Source organism: Gallus gallus, chromosome 1, assembly GCF_016699485.2.
Source record: "Gallus gallus isolate bGalGal1 chromosome 1, bGalGal1.mat.broiler.GRCg7b, whole genome shotgun sequence".
In the NCBI taxonomy this organism is placed as follows: Eukaryota; Metazoa; Chordata; class Aves; order Galliformes; family Phasianidae; genus Gallus; species Gallus gallus.
This window is the reverse complement of record NC_052532.1, coordinates 23,634,594-23,654,612: the sequence shown is the minus strand read 5'-3', so window position 1 is coordinate 23,654,612 and position 20,019 is coordinate 23,634,594. Positions and strand designations below refer to the sequence as shown.

Here is a 20,019-nt window from a genome sequence, read left to right as displayed (position 1 = left end):
AGCAAACAATCACTAAATAGTCAAACAAGCTGCACAGAAAACTGAAATTCTCTGTCTATCCACTCCTACAGTGCAAACATTCACCTACTCTCCCTCTTCCTCAGCTTTCTCAGCCCTGTCCTGAAAGAATTAACAATTCATTTCTGATTCTAATTTAAAATACTGACTCAGCAATGCAGAAATTTATGAGGGATGCAGTCACAAGTCAACAAGGAAATGGGCTGAAGCCACCAACTTACATTAGCTACCGAATGCCATACAGTCCTTCAAAATACATTCCACAGCTAATTGATCAAATGTTTTATATTTCAGTATCCCAGATCATCCAATTTAATCAACCTGTACAAAGTGTCTTAAAGCCCGCGACCTTTGCAAAGTCCGGGTCTTATACAAATAATGATCACTTTTTCAAAATCTTTATAACAAATTTCCTGAATCAAACAATTGGCTTTCATATGTATGGAAATGAACATTTTGATTTTTTTTTTTTTTTAAGGTATGTATTCAAGTTCTCTCTTCAGGTTCATGTGCCTTTTTAAAAACTAGACAGTATTACCCATGATTACTAAGGATATTGTTCACAGTCTCCATTCTTCTATGAGATATTACTGATCTGTTATACATTTTTTACTTTAACATCATCTTTGCTTATGTAAGGAAACGAATATTACTTTGACAATGAGCAAATGTGCACTCTAGACAAATATTAGGATCTATTTGCCTCAGCTTCAATTACATCAAGTCAGCAAACTCCAAGGAATAAGGGTCACTGCAAGGTCACGGTAAAGTACTTAACAGGACATTGGTAAGAATAGACATTAGACCATAATTTCCTCAGGGCTTACAATATTCCCATCCCTCTTCTTCTCCCTGTAACTCATAGGATTTATATTAAAAAATAAAGTTTCCTGTTTTGTACAGATTTTTGAACGGCAGCCCCCTTAATCACTTTTTCCCCTTTTTATTTTCCTTTTTCCTTGTAAAATAAAATCACAGAACCATAACGGTTGGAAAAGACTACTAAGATCATCTAGTCCAACCATCAACTCACCAACACCATGCCCACTAAACCACCTTCCTCGGTGCCACACTCCACAAGGGTGTGGTCCACCACCTCCCTGGGCAGCTTGTTCCATTACCTCACCACTTTCCCTGAAAATAAGTTTTTCCTAATATCCTACCTGAATATCCCCTGGAGCAACTTGAAGCCATTACATCTTGTCCTGTCAAGATTACCTGGGAAAAGAGGTCCACCCCACCTCACTACAACCTCCTTTCAGGCAGTTATAGAGAGCAATAAGGTCTCCCCTGAGTCTCTCCTTCTCAAGACTAAACAACCCCAGCTCCCTCAAGCTGCTCCCCATAAGACTTGTGCTCCAGATCCCTCACCAGCTTCATTATCCTTCTCTGGACATGCTCCAGGGTGTCAATGTCCTCCTTATAGTGAGAGGCCTATTACAGTAAGCCTGCCTCAGTAGGCCCAAAAACACTCCTAACATTGACCATTCAGCGACAAGCTGCTTCTCAGGTACAAAATCCATGCCACATGCAGCACAGAGCCTCTCTGGTTAATTAGTCAAAAGCTCAAGATTAGGCAGGAAAAAAGATGCATTTACACAACAGGACTTCCACTCCACATTCACTTTGTGACAACAGAATGCAGCTGAACCAGAATGTCACGCATGCTGCACTGTGAGGTTGGGCTGCAGTTCAGACAAGACACAGAGGTTTAGCTGGGCCTTGTAGATCTGTTTACTCATTTATCAGCTCCTCTCATGGACTCACCTGTTCCCCACTTCTTTCAGTGGAGGAAAAAAAAAGAAGCTGGGCAAACGAGCAATCAGAGCAGAGGATCTAGAAATGACAGAGGGGAAAAAAAGCCCCAGAGCACAAGACCACACATTATCTCAGTAGTTTCCCATCTTCTCAGTGAGGTTACACCTCTGACTCTCATACTGGTGTCACTGTCAGGTTTCTTGCCTCAGCACCCCAACTCACTGTACCTACTGCCATATTAGTCTTAGTCCTTTCAATGTGCAGACTTCCATTATTCCAATTCAACTATTACTATCTTCCTTCTTCCCTTCATCAGAGGGTATCACTCCAGAGCCCATTTCAGCTCTGGTGATATTTCAATTTTTAATACTGCCCTGGAAATTAATAACTTCCAGGAACTTGGAAGAACAAAACAGTACTAACAGCATAATGAAAATGGGAACAAGGAAGAAAAAAGGAAAAAGATTTGCACAAAAACTTTTAAATCATGATGCTAGACACTGTGACACCTAGTAAAACCAATACTCGGGACACACATCACAGAGAGCAGGCAAAATATTCATGCTCATCAGGCTACTCTAGAAGTATAGCACGCAGAACAGAATGTTGCATAGACATACAAGCAGCATGCATCATGCTGAAAATATAGTGGAACCATAAAATTACTACTTTCAATAAGTATTTGTTTACCTTTTAGCTTAGCACTATATTTTTTTCCAAAAGGATGAGGAAGTGAGTCTTCACTATTGCAGAAGAACATGAAAAAGCCCATTTTAATTGACAGCATCATAATCATGGTGTCAAACCTTCCTGTCATAAATCAAAGGCATTTTCCTGAATAGCCTTGCGTTTCTGGACAGTTCTTTTGACTTTGAGGTGCTGAGTAAATGCACTGAACTGCACTGTGCTGCCCCAGTATTATGAGCTGCTTAGCAGTATGTGAGCACCAGCCTGAATCCAAGCATTCACAAGACGACATGGATACTCTCACTAGCTCAATTCCCATCACTTTCTTCCACCCTAACACTCTGTGGTGTTCAAACACTGACCTGTTTGTCTGCTGTTTGTTGAACCAACAACACTCTTCATCTCTAAATACGAGGGCTGCTCCAAAAGTAATGCCTCCTACTTTATTATGCTGGTCCATGACGTCAGAGGCAGATGTTTGTAGTACAGTGATAGAGGTTGAGCCTTCCCACCAATATTCTGTTACATGTTGTTGCCATGGGGCAGATGGCAGCAGAGGGGCAGTTTGACAAAACCGATGTCTGACATGGAAGTGCATATGACTGCAGGTGATTTAATTCTTCCACATGGAAAAAAAAAAATGGAACCCATCGACATTCATTAATGCTCATTTACGGAGACCAAATGATGGATATGAGCACAGTGAGGCAATATGTGATGCATTTCAGCAGTGGCAACAGCAACATGACAGATAAGCCATGTTTCAGCTGTTTCAGTCATACATAACTGTCACGCCACAAAATGAAGAGCATGTCAATCACCTCATCTATGCAAACTGGCAGCTTACAACCAGGTAACTGTGTACAGAGAGGAATACTGCCTTCAGTGCTGCTCGAAACAATAGTGTCAGCATAGGAATATCAAAGTCTGCAGCAAGTGGGTCCCACAGATACTCACACAGGAACAGGAAGAACACAGTATGCAAGTTTGTCAGGACCTTCAGCCTCATGTTGGTTCAACAGGTGAGTTTCCTGAATCATATAATTACTGGTGATGAGATGTCTAACAGTGTAGAACCATCTCCCCAAACAACTCAGCTTGAGAGTGAAAATCAGAAATATATTAAAAAAGAAAAAAATTGCCCTATTTCTACTTTCTTCACAAAAGTTGCACATATCAAACTTAGTGGCCTATAATAAAAACTGGTAAACTTAAAACTGACTTAAAACGATCTTTCAAATAGACAGGCTAACCTCTCTTCTGAATCTTTTCCTCCAAGTCTCACTACCTTTTATAAAAGATTTGCCAATAAAGCACAAAAGGCAAAAATGACAGATTTCAGTTTCTGCCTCTAATTCTAAATTGCATGGGATTACAGTAAATATGTTTGTCTTATTTCCTCCCTTTCAATGCTTAGTTGTTTAATATTGATGAAATAGTTCTGGTTAGCATGTAATTCCAGTGCCAAAAGGTTGCACAAAATGCTGGAGTAGCCGTGACTATGCTAACTCCTCACATGGATCAGAACAAATATACTGTAGAATTACAGAAATACACATTGATTGACACACACACACACACACACACAAAAGAGAGAAATTTAATTTTAACACTAGATTCTTGTACTAATCCATGCTGATTGTAGCCAGATAGCCAGATGCCTTGCAAAACAGTTGATGGTATGGTACTGTAGCGCAGCTACATTTAATAGGGAATAAGGATCCCTTCTAGAAAGACATTAGCAGTTAGAATTGATATTCTGCAGTGTAGTGGACATCCAGATTTAATCATGTCTATCACCTGTGCATCCACATGTTTAAATGAGTACAGAATAATCTGTCCCAAGAGGTGATACAGTCAGTGGTTCCCGATCATTTTTCATATGGATTTATTAAAACCACTTTCAGAAACACTGTGCTTAGCCAGCTGAGAATTACTGACAAGAAACAAGCATACTCATGTCACCCTTGTCAAATGACTATACCCTACATTTGCACGTTCAACTGAAATGTGAATATTCCGTAATTTTTTCTCTTTATAACATATTGACATACTTTTAAAGAAAAGGTTGGTTCAGTATTATAATATTTATCTGTTTGTGTTTCAGCTCCATTAACAGACAATTCTGCCTGCCAAGTTCCAATTTGCAACCAGATTCTGCCATAACTCATTTAACAAACTGACTGCATACCAACAGGGTCTATGAATGCTTAGCTCTGAAGAGCATTTATTTAACTGACAATTTTATGATAAAAATCAGTAAAAAGATTTGCCTTGTTGACCAAATACTTCTAATAGCTTTTCTTTTTGTGAAAGCATAGTCAGACAAATTTGAGTTCTGTACTGTTTGAATGCTGTAATTACAGAAAACTCATGGTTACAAATGCCAGAATTTGCAATACAGACTCCAGCCAGGAAAATATTTTCCAGTGGGATTTTCATGAAGAGCTTTCAGCCAAGCAATAGAGTTTACTCTTGTCTTAATGCAACAAAAACTTCATCAAGTTCATATACTCCAAAGGTTACATATTCAGGGTAGTGATTTAGGAGATTGTGGCTTATTTTTTACTTACAGAAGTGGGCTATGATGACAGCCTGAGCTGGAGCATCTGGATCCCTCAATTTCATCCCCAAACTCCCAACCACAAGCAACCCAGCTTTCCTCAACTCCTCCCTACGTTACGTTACTACATAATTTGCTAGCACTCCCCACATTGACCAGCCTGCCACCGAATCAGCAACAAAACAACTCTTTAATAGATGAGAATGTATTTGGTGCTCCTGTATTCCATAGCTATAACAAAAAATAAGGCCACTCCCCCAGGTCCGGTTGAGCAAAGGGACATTCCGTGAATCCTCTTCAAAGCTACAATTATGGAAGCTCAAGTTGACATACTAAAGATAACAGAAGTCTAACTAAAAAGTGTTTCTGGTTTTGTAAGGCATCCCTATTAGTGAACCAGGACACTCTTGAGGAAAGTTTATAATAAATCTTAACAGATTATAATAAGGTTCCAGTTCTAAACAGAAGTTTTTCCTCAAGAGATTATTTTCATAGTTAATATTAAGAAAAGTCTACCTCTGCTGCTTTGGCTCAATACTCTAATTTTTTTTAAGCATATGGATGGAATCCCTAAAGTTATTTAACTTGGTGTATTTTTTTTTGCTGCGGTAGATGCATTGAACTTGCCTGTTAAACAACTTTCTCCTTTAGAAGAAAGTTACTGTCAACTTAAAACTAACTTGAATGATAAAGTCTTATTTTAGAAAAGGCATCATTTCTAAAGGCAATTTTCTAGATGTTACACTGTTGTATACTCGTAGGCATCAACTATATCCATTTAGTAAACAGACCACTTACAAAACAAAATCCAAATGTACTGAAAAGCATCTCACACAACATGCAACACATAACAACCCGCAGACCACCTCCTGCTAAGCTTACGAAGTCTACAACTTTGGTAACTTTATTTAGATCCTAAGAAGTATGAAATACATAAGCTGCAAACTATAGTTCTAAATCAAAATGACCAGATGTACTTCATGTTATGTCTATTTTCTTTCTTTAAATATTCAAACAATGAAAAGTTTTGTTGTTGTTTGGGTTGTTTGTTTTTAAGTATTTGTCAGTGGGTGCTCCATAGGACTGTTAAGCACAGGAAGCTGCAGATTTGGAGTATGAAGTACTATGATGGAAATGTATCATATGAACAATAATCAAACCCACTCATCTTTGATGATTCATCCTATTACTTAAATTGTCTACACTGCAAAATGGGGCAAGACAACCTCAATAATTTAGAGCAAGTCTTCAACACCTGAAATATTATCTTCTTTGTGAGGATGAGGGTCATTTGCAAGACACAAAAATTACATTATAGACACTGTACACCTGTGGGTTACTTATACCAACAGTCTTCAGGATTATGTATTCCTAAAGCAATTAGAATTCCATGATTAGAGCTTAAAATTGCTTGGTTCTACAAACAATCCAGAGCATAAACCTCAGAAGACTGAATTATTACACTTCCTTAGTATTAAGCAGAGTAAACATTAACTCAACCACTATTTTATGCCCCAAGTGAAGCTGAAAAGGTTCCAAACATTTTATTTCAAGGCAAAATTTCAAAAGGAAATGAATATAATTGTGTATTCAGTTGTATTAAGATATCTACTACGCAGACCTTATGCTTTATTGGATTTTCCAAAAATCCAGTTCAATTAACAACATTAGCACTAGCAATTAGTACACTGCTAGGAACATCAATATTTGGATCCAAATATCTTTGTGCACTGTCATTATGGCGGCTCATGGACTTCAAAAAGATTAAAGGCATGATTGAACAGGTTGTTAATGTTTTACATGAAGATTCTTTTGTTTGAGTTCATCCGGTTTTACAAAATCTCATTTTGTTGATCCATCATTTTTCTGATTAGTCTGAAGAACAAAGCATTGACTTATGTCTGCATACACCTGTAGTAGAACAGGACTGTATTAACTGCACAATTAATCAAAGACAATGATATGATTAAGAAGATATCATTTACATTTGCTTATCGGTTTGGTTAGCAAGAGCAAATTCTGTCACTCCCAAGAATGAAATATTGCAAGTTAAACTACAGAAATGTCTTGGTCTGATTTAGTATAATTTAACTGCCTAAACTCAGTTCAAATAACTTATTTCCAGATGTCCCTAAAAGCTATGCATGATTTGGTCTTCCCTGGGAGCTCAAATAAAATGGGGCAAACAACAGTTTTGATTTCTTTTTCTTACTGTTTCTTTGTAATGAATTATGATTTTTTGAAGCCTTGTAGCAATCAAATCACTCTTATTGGTACTATACAAAACTGGTATTTATTATGGAGTTGCTTTTGCCTCTTAGTTCATTTCATGTTAAAAGCTATCGCCATAAACAAAACTCTTAATAAAAGTAATCTTACAACCTTACCAAAAAAAAATCTAAGGACTTAATGCAGTTTACCATCTTTTAATACTTTCACTATATAAAACAAAAGTACGTACAAAGCCCTTCTAAAATCTAAGGTTACTAGATAAATAATGATGTACAAAATTACATGAACCTGCTATTTTTATACAAGCACTCATAACTAAGTCACAGAACTTGCTCTCACTGATTTGCATGGTGAAGATCTAGAAATAAAAAATGCATGACTTGTATTACTATAAAGTTTTCAGATTTAAATTATAGTTTTCCTTGTTATATAACTTTGAAACAATAATTTTCTTTATCATATTATGTGCTTAACATCTAAAAGGAAGAACAGTATTTGCCATCTAGCAGTTAAGGGACATTTGTGTTGCAGACCTCCAGCTGAAAATCTCAAATAGAATTTATTCCAACTTTCTCTCAGAAAGGTAATTTTAGTACAAATCCTTATTAGTTTCCTAATTGTTTATAATATTTTCAATTAGATAAAAGCAAAGGTTGAGTAAATCTCAGACAACTTCACACTTCCTTTTTGGTCATTCTGGGCAACGTTTGTGATGTTTGGGTATCATGCACTTCAGCCTTAAGCCATTAGAAAATTTAAACAGCATATGCTTTGGGAGAACCCAACATAGGGGAAAAATAAAAATAAAAAAATCAACACAAGCCCAATTCTACATGAACAAGACTCCTGGATATTCACAAGAGTTGAATGAATTTACCAGTTCACTTCATCCCACACTGCAAAAAACAGTAGTCAAACCTGATACACTTCTTTCACATCCATTGCTCAGGGCTACATTCTATTTGCATTTCCACTAATCCTTATGTTAAAAGACAAAGACCAGATCTGCAGAAAGCAAACAGCTAGATTTCATAGAAGGCCGCAGGTACATGCAGACATTGATCTCAGTTTTGCCAAGGGCCTGAATGTTTTTAAAATCTAAGTATTTAAAATATGTTAAAGGGTTGTTTTTTGTTTTGTTTAAAAAAAACAAATAGAAAAACCCAACAAGTACCCTCAAAGTCACTGAATTTCAAATGAACTAAAAGATATTCGACTCCCATTACAGTCAAAGCTTCACTCCAACAACATTTTACATAAAGCCTGTACAGTGGAGGCTATTAGTAATTACCTGCTCATCTCAGTCTCAAAACAAAAGAAAAAAACTGAGTACTTGTAATTTAGTTTTGAATTTGCTCATAGACAAATGCAAGTGCAAAACATCACATCCAAGTAAAAGAATGCAGAGGTTCTTGAATGCACTCAGGCTCAATTTTCATCAGGTACAAATACTATTATTTTGCTTTATTCCTACAGTCAATTGTGAATGTAAAGTATAGTTTATCTAGCCACTGAACACTCAAGGGTGAGAAGGGTAGCATAAGGGTTTATTTCCAAGCACTCAGACTCATTTTCCTGTAATTAGTACTTAAGAGTGAGTTATTTTTCCCTTCAGCAGCTCCTCTACTAAATGAAGTAGAATTTTAAAAATGAAACATTGCTTGTCTTTCAGCCATAGCATAATTCCATCTAAGCAATAAATTCTTTCCCACTGTGTGCTTAGCAATTACAATTCCTCACTGATAGCATAACTCAACATGCTAATAAAAAATAATCAGTATTTATCTAGTGCCAGAGGAATAAAACTTTTCTTACATTGGTGAAGTGAAGCAGAAGTTAGCTGCTGTTAGAGATTATGAAACATACCCAGACAAGGAGCAACAGATTTCTTTTCACTGTTCCACAGTAGCCCAACATTCCAACTAGGATAAGGAAACAGCAGACTGCAATCATGACTGGATGGACCACAGGAAAGTAAGTCAAAATGACAGCCTCCTCCACCCTGAAACCAATCAGAACCATAATCAAAATGGTAGAATTACACAAAACCTATACAGTAGAAAAATGTAAGATAGCCACTAAAATGAAAAGCACAGATGGAAAGATGTGTAACTTCCAGTATCGTAAAAATTTTACTGAAACCTCTCCTATGTGGTTTTCAATTCAAATGCTGTATTCAAGTACCAGAATGTAATGTGTAATCTGAAATCTCTTTGGGCCAAAGGCAGCGTACCTGTCCCGCACTTGCAGAGGGTGCAGCACAGAGGTCCTGTTCCACAAACAGGGCACATAAACACTGCAGTAATAAAACTAACAGCATTCTTAAATCTCTGGACAGAATAAAGCATTCAAAACAAAAATGGTTACATGTTGGCAAATGGCCAAAATCGATCCCTATCAAAAGAAAGGCACAGGAACAAAACAAGATTAAATTCGGATCTCCCCCATCTCTAATTACAATCAATGCCAGAAAAGTTTACAAAAATACACCTTTCAACAATACAATAATTACCTTAACTAAAGGTTTCTAGAAATCCTAATTAGGAAACTTGCTAAACAGAACAAACAACATACACTACAATCATTCACAGATTAATAGGTTTAAGGAAAGCTTTACCTTGTTTCTGCAGTTAAAGTGAGAACATTATTCAGGTAGTCTCTGATCCAAGCAGAAACACCTAATACACTGATGGACATCAACTAGAAAGAAAAGATTAGAAAAGAAAGAACTGTTATTTATCATGTATTTTAACAAGCTGCAATATCATTTTTAGTCAAGTAAAGGATTAATCATCAATAACATCTGTCATACAATCATTTATCTGTCAAGGCAAAGCGCTGGACATCACACTGTCCCCAAAATTGTACTTCTATATGCTTGGAGTTGGTTTGTAGCCAACTTTTAAGTAGCTACTGACAATGATCTTCTCTGCCAGTATGGATAATTAATGCCTGGAATACCTTCTCTTCCATCCTGTGGAGTAATGCCAGTGCTGGCTCAAGTCCTACCACTGCACTAGGTACAACAAAAACAAAAAGGGAGGATTTATGCTGCTAAAACCAGTGACTCTTTCAGTAAAGCCATAGTATGACTATGGTAAAGCCATAGTATGATCACTATGCCTTAGTCTCCTGAGCCATAAAATGACACTACAATTCACTACTTTTGGCTTACACTGTAAAACTTGGGTCAATTAAGTTTTCATTGCCTGACTGTCACGTTCTTGAAAGCCGTAAAGCCACAGCACATCATCAGCACTGCTCCTAAAGGGAAGTCTGAATCTACCCAGAACAGCCACCACCTTGACAGCACTGTGTTTCTGTCAAACTATGCTATCCTGCACCCAGCACACTCTGGATCTACCAGTAGAGGCTCCAGCCTCTTATTTTTGTTCAGCAGCCATACCTGAAGGGTATGGTCAAAGCTCACGTTGCCAGCACTGTTGCTTGTGCTCTGTTCTGAAAGCAGAGGTCCTGCTGGAAGACGACATGGCGTTCTTCACCATACTCGTCCCCGTACTTTGCACTGGGTAGTACTATCATAGGTCTGGAAACAGCAGCTAGGTAAGTCAGCGCATCTTTCCTCCCAGAGGATGGACACCACAGCAACATTTCTGTGTTTGCAAGCACCCTCTGGTCCTAAGAACACTGTGTTTGCTCCTTCATGCACCAAAAAGACACAGCACTGCTCTCCAAATGGAGAGATGCTGCTGTGAACCCCTTCAAGGAAAGGAGGGATCCACTAAACTTTTCTAGAAAATTGAGCAAATTTAGTTCCTAATAATACTACTGTCTACTTTTCAGACCATTTCAGAGAATTCTGCTGGTTTATGACACTCAAATGAGAATCTGGACACAGAAGGCACAAACATCACTCTCACACTGGCACTTAAGTCTGAACAGTAGTTCAGGGACTGAACCTGGCAGACTCAAGATTTCACTGCCTAGCTGAGGGATGGAGACCTGAGCATGCTACCTCTCCTTAATGCTGCTTTCAGGCATTGTATAGGTGAATGCTTGGAAACCTCAGCATTGTGCCCAGGTGGCCAAGAAGGCCAATGGCATCCTAGCCATCTGGCCAGAAATAGCGTTGCCAACAGGAGCAGGGAAGTGATCATCTCTCTCTACTCAGCTCTGGTGAGGCTGCACCTCAAGTACTGCATTCAGTTTTGGGCCCTTCACTACAACAAAAAACACTGAGGCAAGTGTGTCCAGAGAAGGGCAACAAAACTGGTGAGGGGTCTGGAGCACAAGTCCTATGAGAAGCAGCTGAGGGAGCTGGGACTGTTTAGTCTGGAGAAGAGGAGCCTCAGGGGTGACCTTATCACTCTCTACAACTACCTGAAAGGATGTTCTGGTGAGGTGGGGGTTAGCCTCTTCTCCCATGCAACTAGCAGTAGGACTAGAAGGAATGGCCTCAAGTTGTGCCAGAGGAGATTCAAGTTGGACATTATGAAATACTTCTCTGAGAGAGTGGTCACACACTGGAACGGGCTGCCCAGGGAGGTAGTAGAGTCACTGTACCTGAAGGTATTCAAGACAAATTTAGATGTTGTACTGAGGGACATGGTTTAGTGGGAAATATTGGTGATAGGTGGATGGTTGGACTAAATGATCTTAGAGGTCTTTTCCAACCTCGGTAATTCTATGATTATTAGGCTTACATAATGCTTCTATAATCAATGAGAAGTGCCAGTCTCCTCTGTTATCTTCAATGGTTACAGCTAGCTTTCCACATGCCTTCAAAGTTCCTTAACATTGTCATAAAGAACTAGCTAGCTGGCACAAGACTAATGAATAAGGAAAGTTCTTCTGTGTCCTTACCGGCTCTCTGCAATGCTTTGCCTTCGCCTGCAGCATGCTCACAGCAGACTACTTCTACCTTGAATATTTCATGAGAAGTCCCACTTGATACTGCACACTGCCTCATCCCGCTTTATCGAACTGATGCACAAAGTTCAGGCGCTGCCAGTGAGAACCCCAGCTGCTCAGTGTGCTTCAAGCACAGTCAGGAAAGCTTGCTGCAAATCTACTACATAGATCTGCGTCAGGGCCCATTTCCTTTAAGCTCCATGGAATCTATTTTGGTTGTTAAAACAGTAGGAATAAAGAGCATTTTCTGTTCTGTTTAATTGATAATGCAGGAAGCTGCAAGAGGAGATAAATAATGACCATCACTCCTTTCTTGCTGAACTCCTCGACAACAACTACCTTCTTGGAAGAAAGCAACAAGCAAGTATTATACAAGCAATACAAATCATGTTTCTAACACAAAGAGAGGTAAGGAAGACCACAAACATAGCACACCTTCTTATGGTTAACAAAGCAATAGAAAACATTTTATACTCTCCCTAAAAGGTCTGCCAATACTTCCACAGAAAGATAAAATTAATTTGGTATAAAGCAATACCAGCCAAATGAAACTGCTGGATGTAAATTACACACAAGAAAATTCCACCTGTAACCACAGCGGGAATGAAGCTATAGGTCACCTTTCCTATGCTTGGAACAATCACACTGCTTCTTCAGGCATTACTGACTTTCGCTACTCTTACAATGCATGTGTGGTATTAATGCTTTAGCTAGTCCAGCATCACTCAAAATGCCTTACCACACTGCTACACGGATGTTACACATGCATTTCCTGACCAGCACTCTTCTGCCAAAAGGACACAGTCCATGAGATGCATCTTTGGGCCTTCTTCAAAGCAAGGTACAAGTTGCCTTATAACTCTGACTAACCTGAAAGGCAGACTTCTTGGATACATTGGATTCACATCCATGAAAGTCAGTAGCGCTGTCAAATTGGGGTAGCAATTTGACATGGCTCAGAAACAACATGCAAATACTCAGGAAGCTTCTATTTCAATAAGGAGTCACACAGTTGAATAAACCATGAGAACACGTAACAGCAATTCAGTCATAGACATTACAAAAGGCGTGTTTTTCTGCACATAATCCAGCAAGTGTTTGGTGGCTTGTAACTACAAGAAGGAAAAAAGTCACATCCTTTCTAATCAGCTAAGTCAGCCTCTGGGCAGGAAAATCATGCAGTATGAAAGGTGTGTTTGCAACACCAGACTGCCCCACAGTAGTGACTGATGTTGATGTTTAGTTTAAGGACAAAAGCTTATCAAGCATTAGCTCATACTCATCAATCAACTTGACAGCTCACTTGCTCCACAGTCACAGGAGAATCATAACAGAAGCGTGACATACATCCCCAAATCCCACAGCCTTCCACTTGTGACTCAACATGCTGCCTCACAGCATGGATGCTGCCCTGTAAAGATGCTAAGCATCTTCAAGTGCCTTCTGAAATCAACGAGGCTCAAAGCACCAACTACTTTACAACAACTAAGCCAGAGACAGATCTTCAACTGAAAACACAAGGAATGCATGGACATCAGCACTGCAACTCAACCCATGTGCTTAACACAGGGAGCAACTATACCACTGACCTGAGTGAGCATCCAAACCTACCAGAAATGACTAATTCTCTGCAACACTGCTTTCAAGGAGTCATGGGCAGAGGCAAGGTTCTCATTATAGCTTTCACTGGTTCATCTGAAGGCAGAACAAAAGGTGGCCTATAAAGCTGGCAGCTGCTTCATAACTAATTGAGAAGCAAAATGCAGACCAGTTAGAAAGTTGTACCAAGCAATCAGATAAAAGTTTATGAGTAACAGAACTACCAAAATAATTTTCACCACATTAACAGCAGTTACATCATTTAATCAAAAAGTTTTCATCTGAGCTTCTCTGATGACAGCCAGTCTGCCATGCTGTAAACACAATATGTGAGTAGGCAGTAAAACATTTTTATTTGTTGCAGCTGGCTGCACAGGCCACTAGGGGTTTCATTCTAAACCATCACAATATGTTGTATAGCCATCAGCATGACACCAAAGGCTTTATGAAATTGTCTGCTGTCATTTTCTATTTTAAATATATTTTCATCCTGAGTAAACAAAGGTAATAGATTATATTTTAATATATGTGCAATATGAAAATCACACAATGAAATATTACATTTCCAAACCAGCTCATAGTCTAAAGTTTTCAAAGCTACTAAATGTTTCTCAGAAAACTCAAAGTACTACAAATGGTCATTTCCAGGCATAGTTTAAGTTACCTTTGAAAGTGCTTTACATCAGTTATATATTAAAATAGCAATTTATTATTCATTTAATATATGCTTTCATCCCTTATTGTAACTAACATACTCACAATATCTTTGAGGTAATGCTGACATTGGAAAAAAAAAATCAATCTACATTTGCAATTCATAAACAAGCAGGAATTTCAGTCTACGGGGGAGCAAGACGCATTGCTGTAGATATGCGCACACCTGTTTTTATTCTCTCATCACCCTTTTACATTCAAACATTCTAACACTGTAATTTTTGCCAATGGGAACTTGCTGTGTTCATTGGAGAGAGGGTTTTTCTGTCATATTATTAAACTGGAGGGAAGGTTAAAATTATCTTCCACAATAAAAATCACACGCTTCTCTGTATCAAAACAGATGGGGTAAACAACTTCAGGCCAAGCTCTGGGATCCGCACAAAACGCTGAACAATGGCACTATAAAGAAATTTCCTCTGCAGAAAGATTTGCAGCTCCAAGGAAATCAATTCCCAGATATGGCAGCATTCAGCAAAAGAAGTCTTTAAATTTTAGTGAAGGAGTAACTCTTGAGAAATTTTTCCAGTTAGAATTGATTTGGGTAACCTGAGCTGTGCCTTTCACCCATGGGGGCGGGGAGGAATCGCTACAAGGTCATGAACAGAACATGTTGCAATGTTTTCACAGGATTTTCACAATTAAGTTCAATATTCAGATCCCTGGACAAACACAGATGACTCAGATCCCTGGACAAACAAGCAATCACATTTTTCAGGGAGGGAAGGGTGTAAGAGTGGGGAACAGAGGGACAAGAGGTCTCATTTTTTTCTGTATTACCTGGCAAAAGCATTCAAATGTTTACAGAAAGAATCATGGCCTATGAAAAGGAAAAGCTCTCAATTCCCCACTAATGCACCTTTTTTTTTAAGGATACACCAACATTTAGTTTTAGCCAAGGTTCCTGCACAGGGTTTTGCCTCGGTCCCCTCCCACTTGCAAACAGCTGAAGCATGTGCTTATTTGCACTTTGAATGCAGGTTTGCTTGCACAGCTGCAGCTGTGAGTTAACAACATGATCCAGGCTTGGCATGAGCTGGAACTTGCACACTTTGCAATCAGGCAACTGCTGGAGCACAGACAGCCTGCTAAAGGGTTGCTCTCCCGAAGAAAGCAAGCGAACTCTCCAACAACTGACTGCATGAGGATCCTACAGCACCATGGCAAAAAGAAATGTGAAATAAGAGCTCAAATATGTGAACAGGTTTAGGTACAGTTAATCTAAAAGCAGGCTATTCCACCATCAAAACGATATGCCTTCACATGCATACAACACACTCTTAATTTTGTGCTTGCTTCTGTTCATGGACAGCAGTCCATCTCTGTTGGGCAATCCATGTTTAAACTCAGAGTATATAAACAGAAAACTAATATATGAATGACCGTACATATTTCCTGCAATACATAGGATCTGCTTATCAGTTAGTTGCAGGAACATCACTTAATTTCTTTGTATTACACACAAATACCCACCAGCACAAGAATTACTCAAATGAGCCTTTATTTTTCACTTAAATCACAGATTCGTATAACACTACATGAAATTAAATTGTTCCTTATACCTTGGGATTCCACCACTGACTTCTGAATGTCCATAAAGAAACATTAACATCATTTCTAACATTAGGGTGAAGTCTGGGTGTATGCTTTCCTTTCCATCATCATGTCAAGCCACTCTCTTTTAAGGGACTGTATTGCTGAAACTCATCCACCGACTCATTGTCAGCATGCATGAGGAATGAGCCCTCTCACCTACGAAAGCAGGTGGGATAAGAGGTTACACAGAGGCAGATAGAAAGTTGACCAGCGGCTGAACTCTGCTTTACTTCTTAGAACACATACTGCTAATGTATTGCTCTGTCAGCACTTCTCCCACCAAACTCCAGACCTTTAGAAACACTCCTGGGCCATCAAAATCCACAGACTCTCCCTGGTCTACATTCATCACCTCTTACCCACTCAACTTCCTTTACTGTCCCTCACTTCAAACACGTTTCTTACAGCTTTTCCCCTAAGTAGAAAAGCTCAGATAGCAGCTGATGAAAAACAAAAAAAAGCAGTTAAAAAAAAGAAGTTTATCTCTATGTGTATCTTCTCAAATTTGTTTAGTGCCCTTTCCAGAGACTGCACCTGACTTTTCTTTGTTTTATATTTGTACAGCAGCTTAAAGAGAACTTTGACACATGCTTTTGTGTGCTCCCAGAATCTACGGATGTTCTACAAATAATACAGCTCAATGACACCAAAAACTAAAAGATTTCTCAAAGACCAATATTAAAATCATTTCTGGTCCTTTAGAGCTCTTCCTATAGCTTGCTCTGCCATTAAAAGACACCATACTCCCACAAAAGTGGGAGTTATTCTTGAACGGCCTTCTAGGTATTTTCTTTACTCAAGAATGCTAAGAAAACCAGGATTCAGTTACCATGTCTACGCAGCAGCCTCTAAAAGCAGACTGTAATGGTCCAGCATGAACACCATGCTTACAATGGTAAACACAGGTACCCAGCTTGGCAGCGTTCGTTTCAATGGATATTGTAAGTCGCTTAAATTCTTTGAAAATTTGACCCTTACTCTATTCACTCCAAGTATCTTCAGATGCCACTGGCAGGAGAGGCAGTTGGATGGCAGCAGAAACACAACCCCTACTGAGAATCTGGATCCGAGGAAGGGAAGATGGACCAATGTCTTTGTTGTGTCACAGTAAATGCAAAAAATGAAGTAAAAATAATTACAAGATTGAACATCTACATTTGAGATTGGAAAAAGATACATTTGAGGTTAGAAAAAGAAGGAAACAATACTTCTGCTTCCAATGCTTCTATGTACAAGGTTAGTATTCCCTTGCTACATTTTCTCAGGTGAAACACATAACTAAAACTAGATGATACAAGTGTGCAAAATATTCATAACACAGGGAAAACCAAGTGAAAGCTTGCTTCTCTTCTGTCTTACCTGATTTCTGGTTCACAAGCACAAACTCAAGGTAGATGTAAAACGATTTACACTGTAAAGCCAGGAGAGTTTACTGCCTGCAATCGCATAGCCTAAATTAGATGGTACTGCTACATAGTAGGAGCTAGCAGCATGAAGGGAAGTTCAAGCACAGTTCAACAGAAACAGCATTTCCTCAGGCAGATAAACCTCATTGGGTGAGGAACATGGCAACATCTCTGACTCTGCTCAACACCCAATGACACTGTGAATCATCTGCTAAAGAGAAGCCTACCACCTATGATGCAGTCACCTGCAGCTTACAACCTTGATTTGCCCAAGCCACAGTCACTCTCAATTACAATGGACACAACAGCAGCTGCTCCTTCTTTCCACACACACTCACCAAAGAAAAAAGAAAAAAAAAGATAGAAAAAGCTGGCAATTTTCTCAAGATAGAAAGTCCATACAGACTTTTTCCTGCATTTCAGATATTTTTGGCCTTTTTTAAATATGAGAAAACATGAGAAATTTGACAGAACAATTGTGCTGCTTTTATTTGCATTCAGTAGCACTACCTAGTTCACCAATTTAGACTATACTTTCTCAAAGGAACCAGAGTGTCTGAGCTGCCAAGAAAAGTAAAACAAGTCTGTACCTCTCCATGCTGTTGCTTTTCTTATTATTCTACTACTTTAGACAGTCAGGACACTGAATTTTTCCAGTACTCAGCATTGTTTTCTATTTTCTGTTCTAGCACAACCATGAAGGCCGCTGCCCACAGACAATCTCCAGTGTTAATATGTGTACCTTTACTACTGGATGGCCATTTTCTGTGACTGATGCCTGCCTTTAATGCCAAGCTAAGGTCTCTCCACCTTAAAGGACTGCAAAGAAAGCCTAAGGGGGAAGAAACTGTAGCGAAGTTCAGAACAACTGGCATTATTACAAAACATGGTGAGGAGGATTTACAACAGGACAAGTTATGAAGCTCTCAAAACAAACAAGGATGCTCACATTAAATCCATGACTGCTACTAAGCTGGAACAGTGTCAGGAGTTTGCTGATCTAGAAAAGCCCCAGAAGCACAGACCCTTGTAGTCTCATAGACTGCATAAAACATATTTGTAGAACTATTAAATCTCAGTAAAAACTAAATCTCAGTAACACACGTTATCTACGGATAAAGAGTAGTACTGTCTCTAAAAACTGAAAACTAAGAAGCAGTAGCAGCATGGCTTCTCTCAAGCACCAGCAAGATAATTTGCTTAAGTAAAAAGTCTTGACTAAAAAATACCAAACAGTGCTTTTCGGGAGATCCTAATATGCTGCAAATAGCAACGTTACAAAGACAAGACACCTGCAGAAATCAAGTTGCATCTGTCAGTCTAAATTCCTTGAAGTGATGCTCATTTATACATGCAGATGACAGAAGAATCAAACCCAATGTTAATTGCAGGCTTCAGTCTAAAGGATATTTCTGTCTAAAATGCTATTAAAAAAAAAAAACAAAAACACCCAATGAACCAAAGAGAGAGAAGCTCCTAAAACCACAATTGCCATTACTCTGAAAAAGACATGTTGCAGTCAGATGCATGATTCCATTGACCTTAGGATCATCTTCCAGAAGGATCAGAGATCTACTACCACATTCAGTCACTTAACCAACAATAATTAGAACCCTGACAACATTTTCACTCCCACTTCAGAAGAAAATCCCTACTGCGAGTCGCAGCTTAGGACACACCAATCCATTCACATCCAGACAACACTCCTTTCATCCCACTCACACACGCGTGTATCACCTTGTTGACTCTTCCAAATCACTGCTCATTAGGTAAACCCCATAAAAAAGTGCTCTTCCCAAATACAAAGCATGCAGTTGTACACCACTAAGTTACACTATGGAGAAGCTACAAGTGTCACAACACAGTGACTGATGAAGTTCTCTCGCTTCACTGCTTGCAGAGGGCTTTGACAGTAACCAAATTACGAAGACACCAGCATGCTACAGCAGCCACCATGCAGAAAGATTTTCTGCAAGACTGATGGTCAGACTCCTCAGTTCTATTATGCATAACACTTCCTCAAGGTGCTACACATGCACTTGTCTGCCCTCACAAGGCTGGTAAAGTCAAAAGCTGGAATCCCTTACACTATTCCTGCAACAGTTGCACACAGGACACATTGAAAATTACTCTATATGTTCCCTCCTCAGAGACAGATACTGAGACTACACCAAACAACAACAGCTACAGAGTGTCTTAACAGCTTTTTTCAGGGCTTCAAATATTAGATGCCAACAGAGCTGAGGCTCTATTTTCTTCTTCCTGGGGGAGAAACCAAGCCTGTTTGCACAATACGTGGTTGGACTGGCCACTGGACAACACCAGAAAGAAACAAGGAGAGAAGGTCACCGCATTCTGGTTAGGGCCCTTAATCAAGCCAAAATTTTAAAAAGTCAACACACGCTGTTTGTATGTCTTCAATGTTTTCAGCCAGGGACTGATAACCAACACAGCAAACAGACACAGTAACAACTGGCTCGCTGTTTGGAGGCCACAGCCGTTCAGAAAGAATGAAGCAGGAGTTGTTGTAAAACCCTCCAAGAACAAGTTTAAGGAGTATAACATACATGCTCC

General features: G+C 39.1%; 1 protein-coding gene across 5 annotated transcripts in view; it reads right to left on the bottom strand.

Moving 5' to 3' along the window:
* The window catches only part of TSPAN12 (tetraspanin 12), a 45,247-nt gene that overhangs the window by 21,440 nt on the left and 3,788 nt on the right, over positions 1-20,019 (bottom strand). For 4 of the 5 annotated variants that reach the window (NM_001397016.1, NM_001007849.2, XM_046936697.1 and 1 more), the window contains 2 exons: positions 9,876-9,958; positions 9,125-9,260 (listed from right to left, as the gene is read on the bottom strand). In NM_001397016.1, coding sequence (NP_001383945.1) covers positions 9,125-9,260; positions 9,876-9,958 — 219 coding nt within the window. Of the gene's footprint in view, positions 1-6,545; positions 6,938-9,124; positions 9,261-9,875; positions 9,959-20,019 lie in introns of those variants that run through there. The other variant, NM_001397017.1, reaches the window with a different exon arrangement.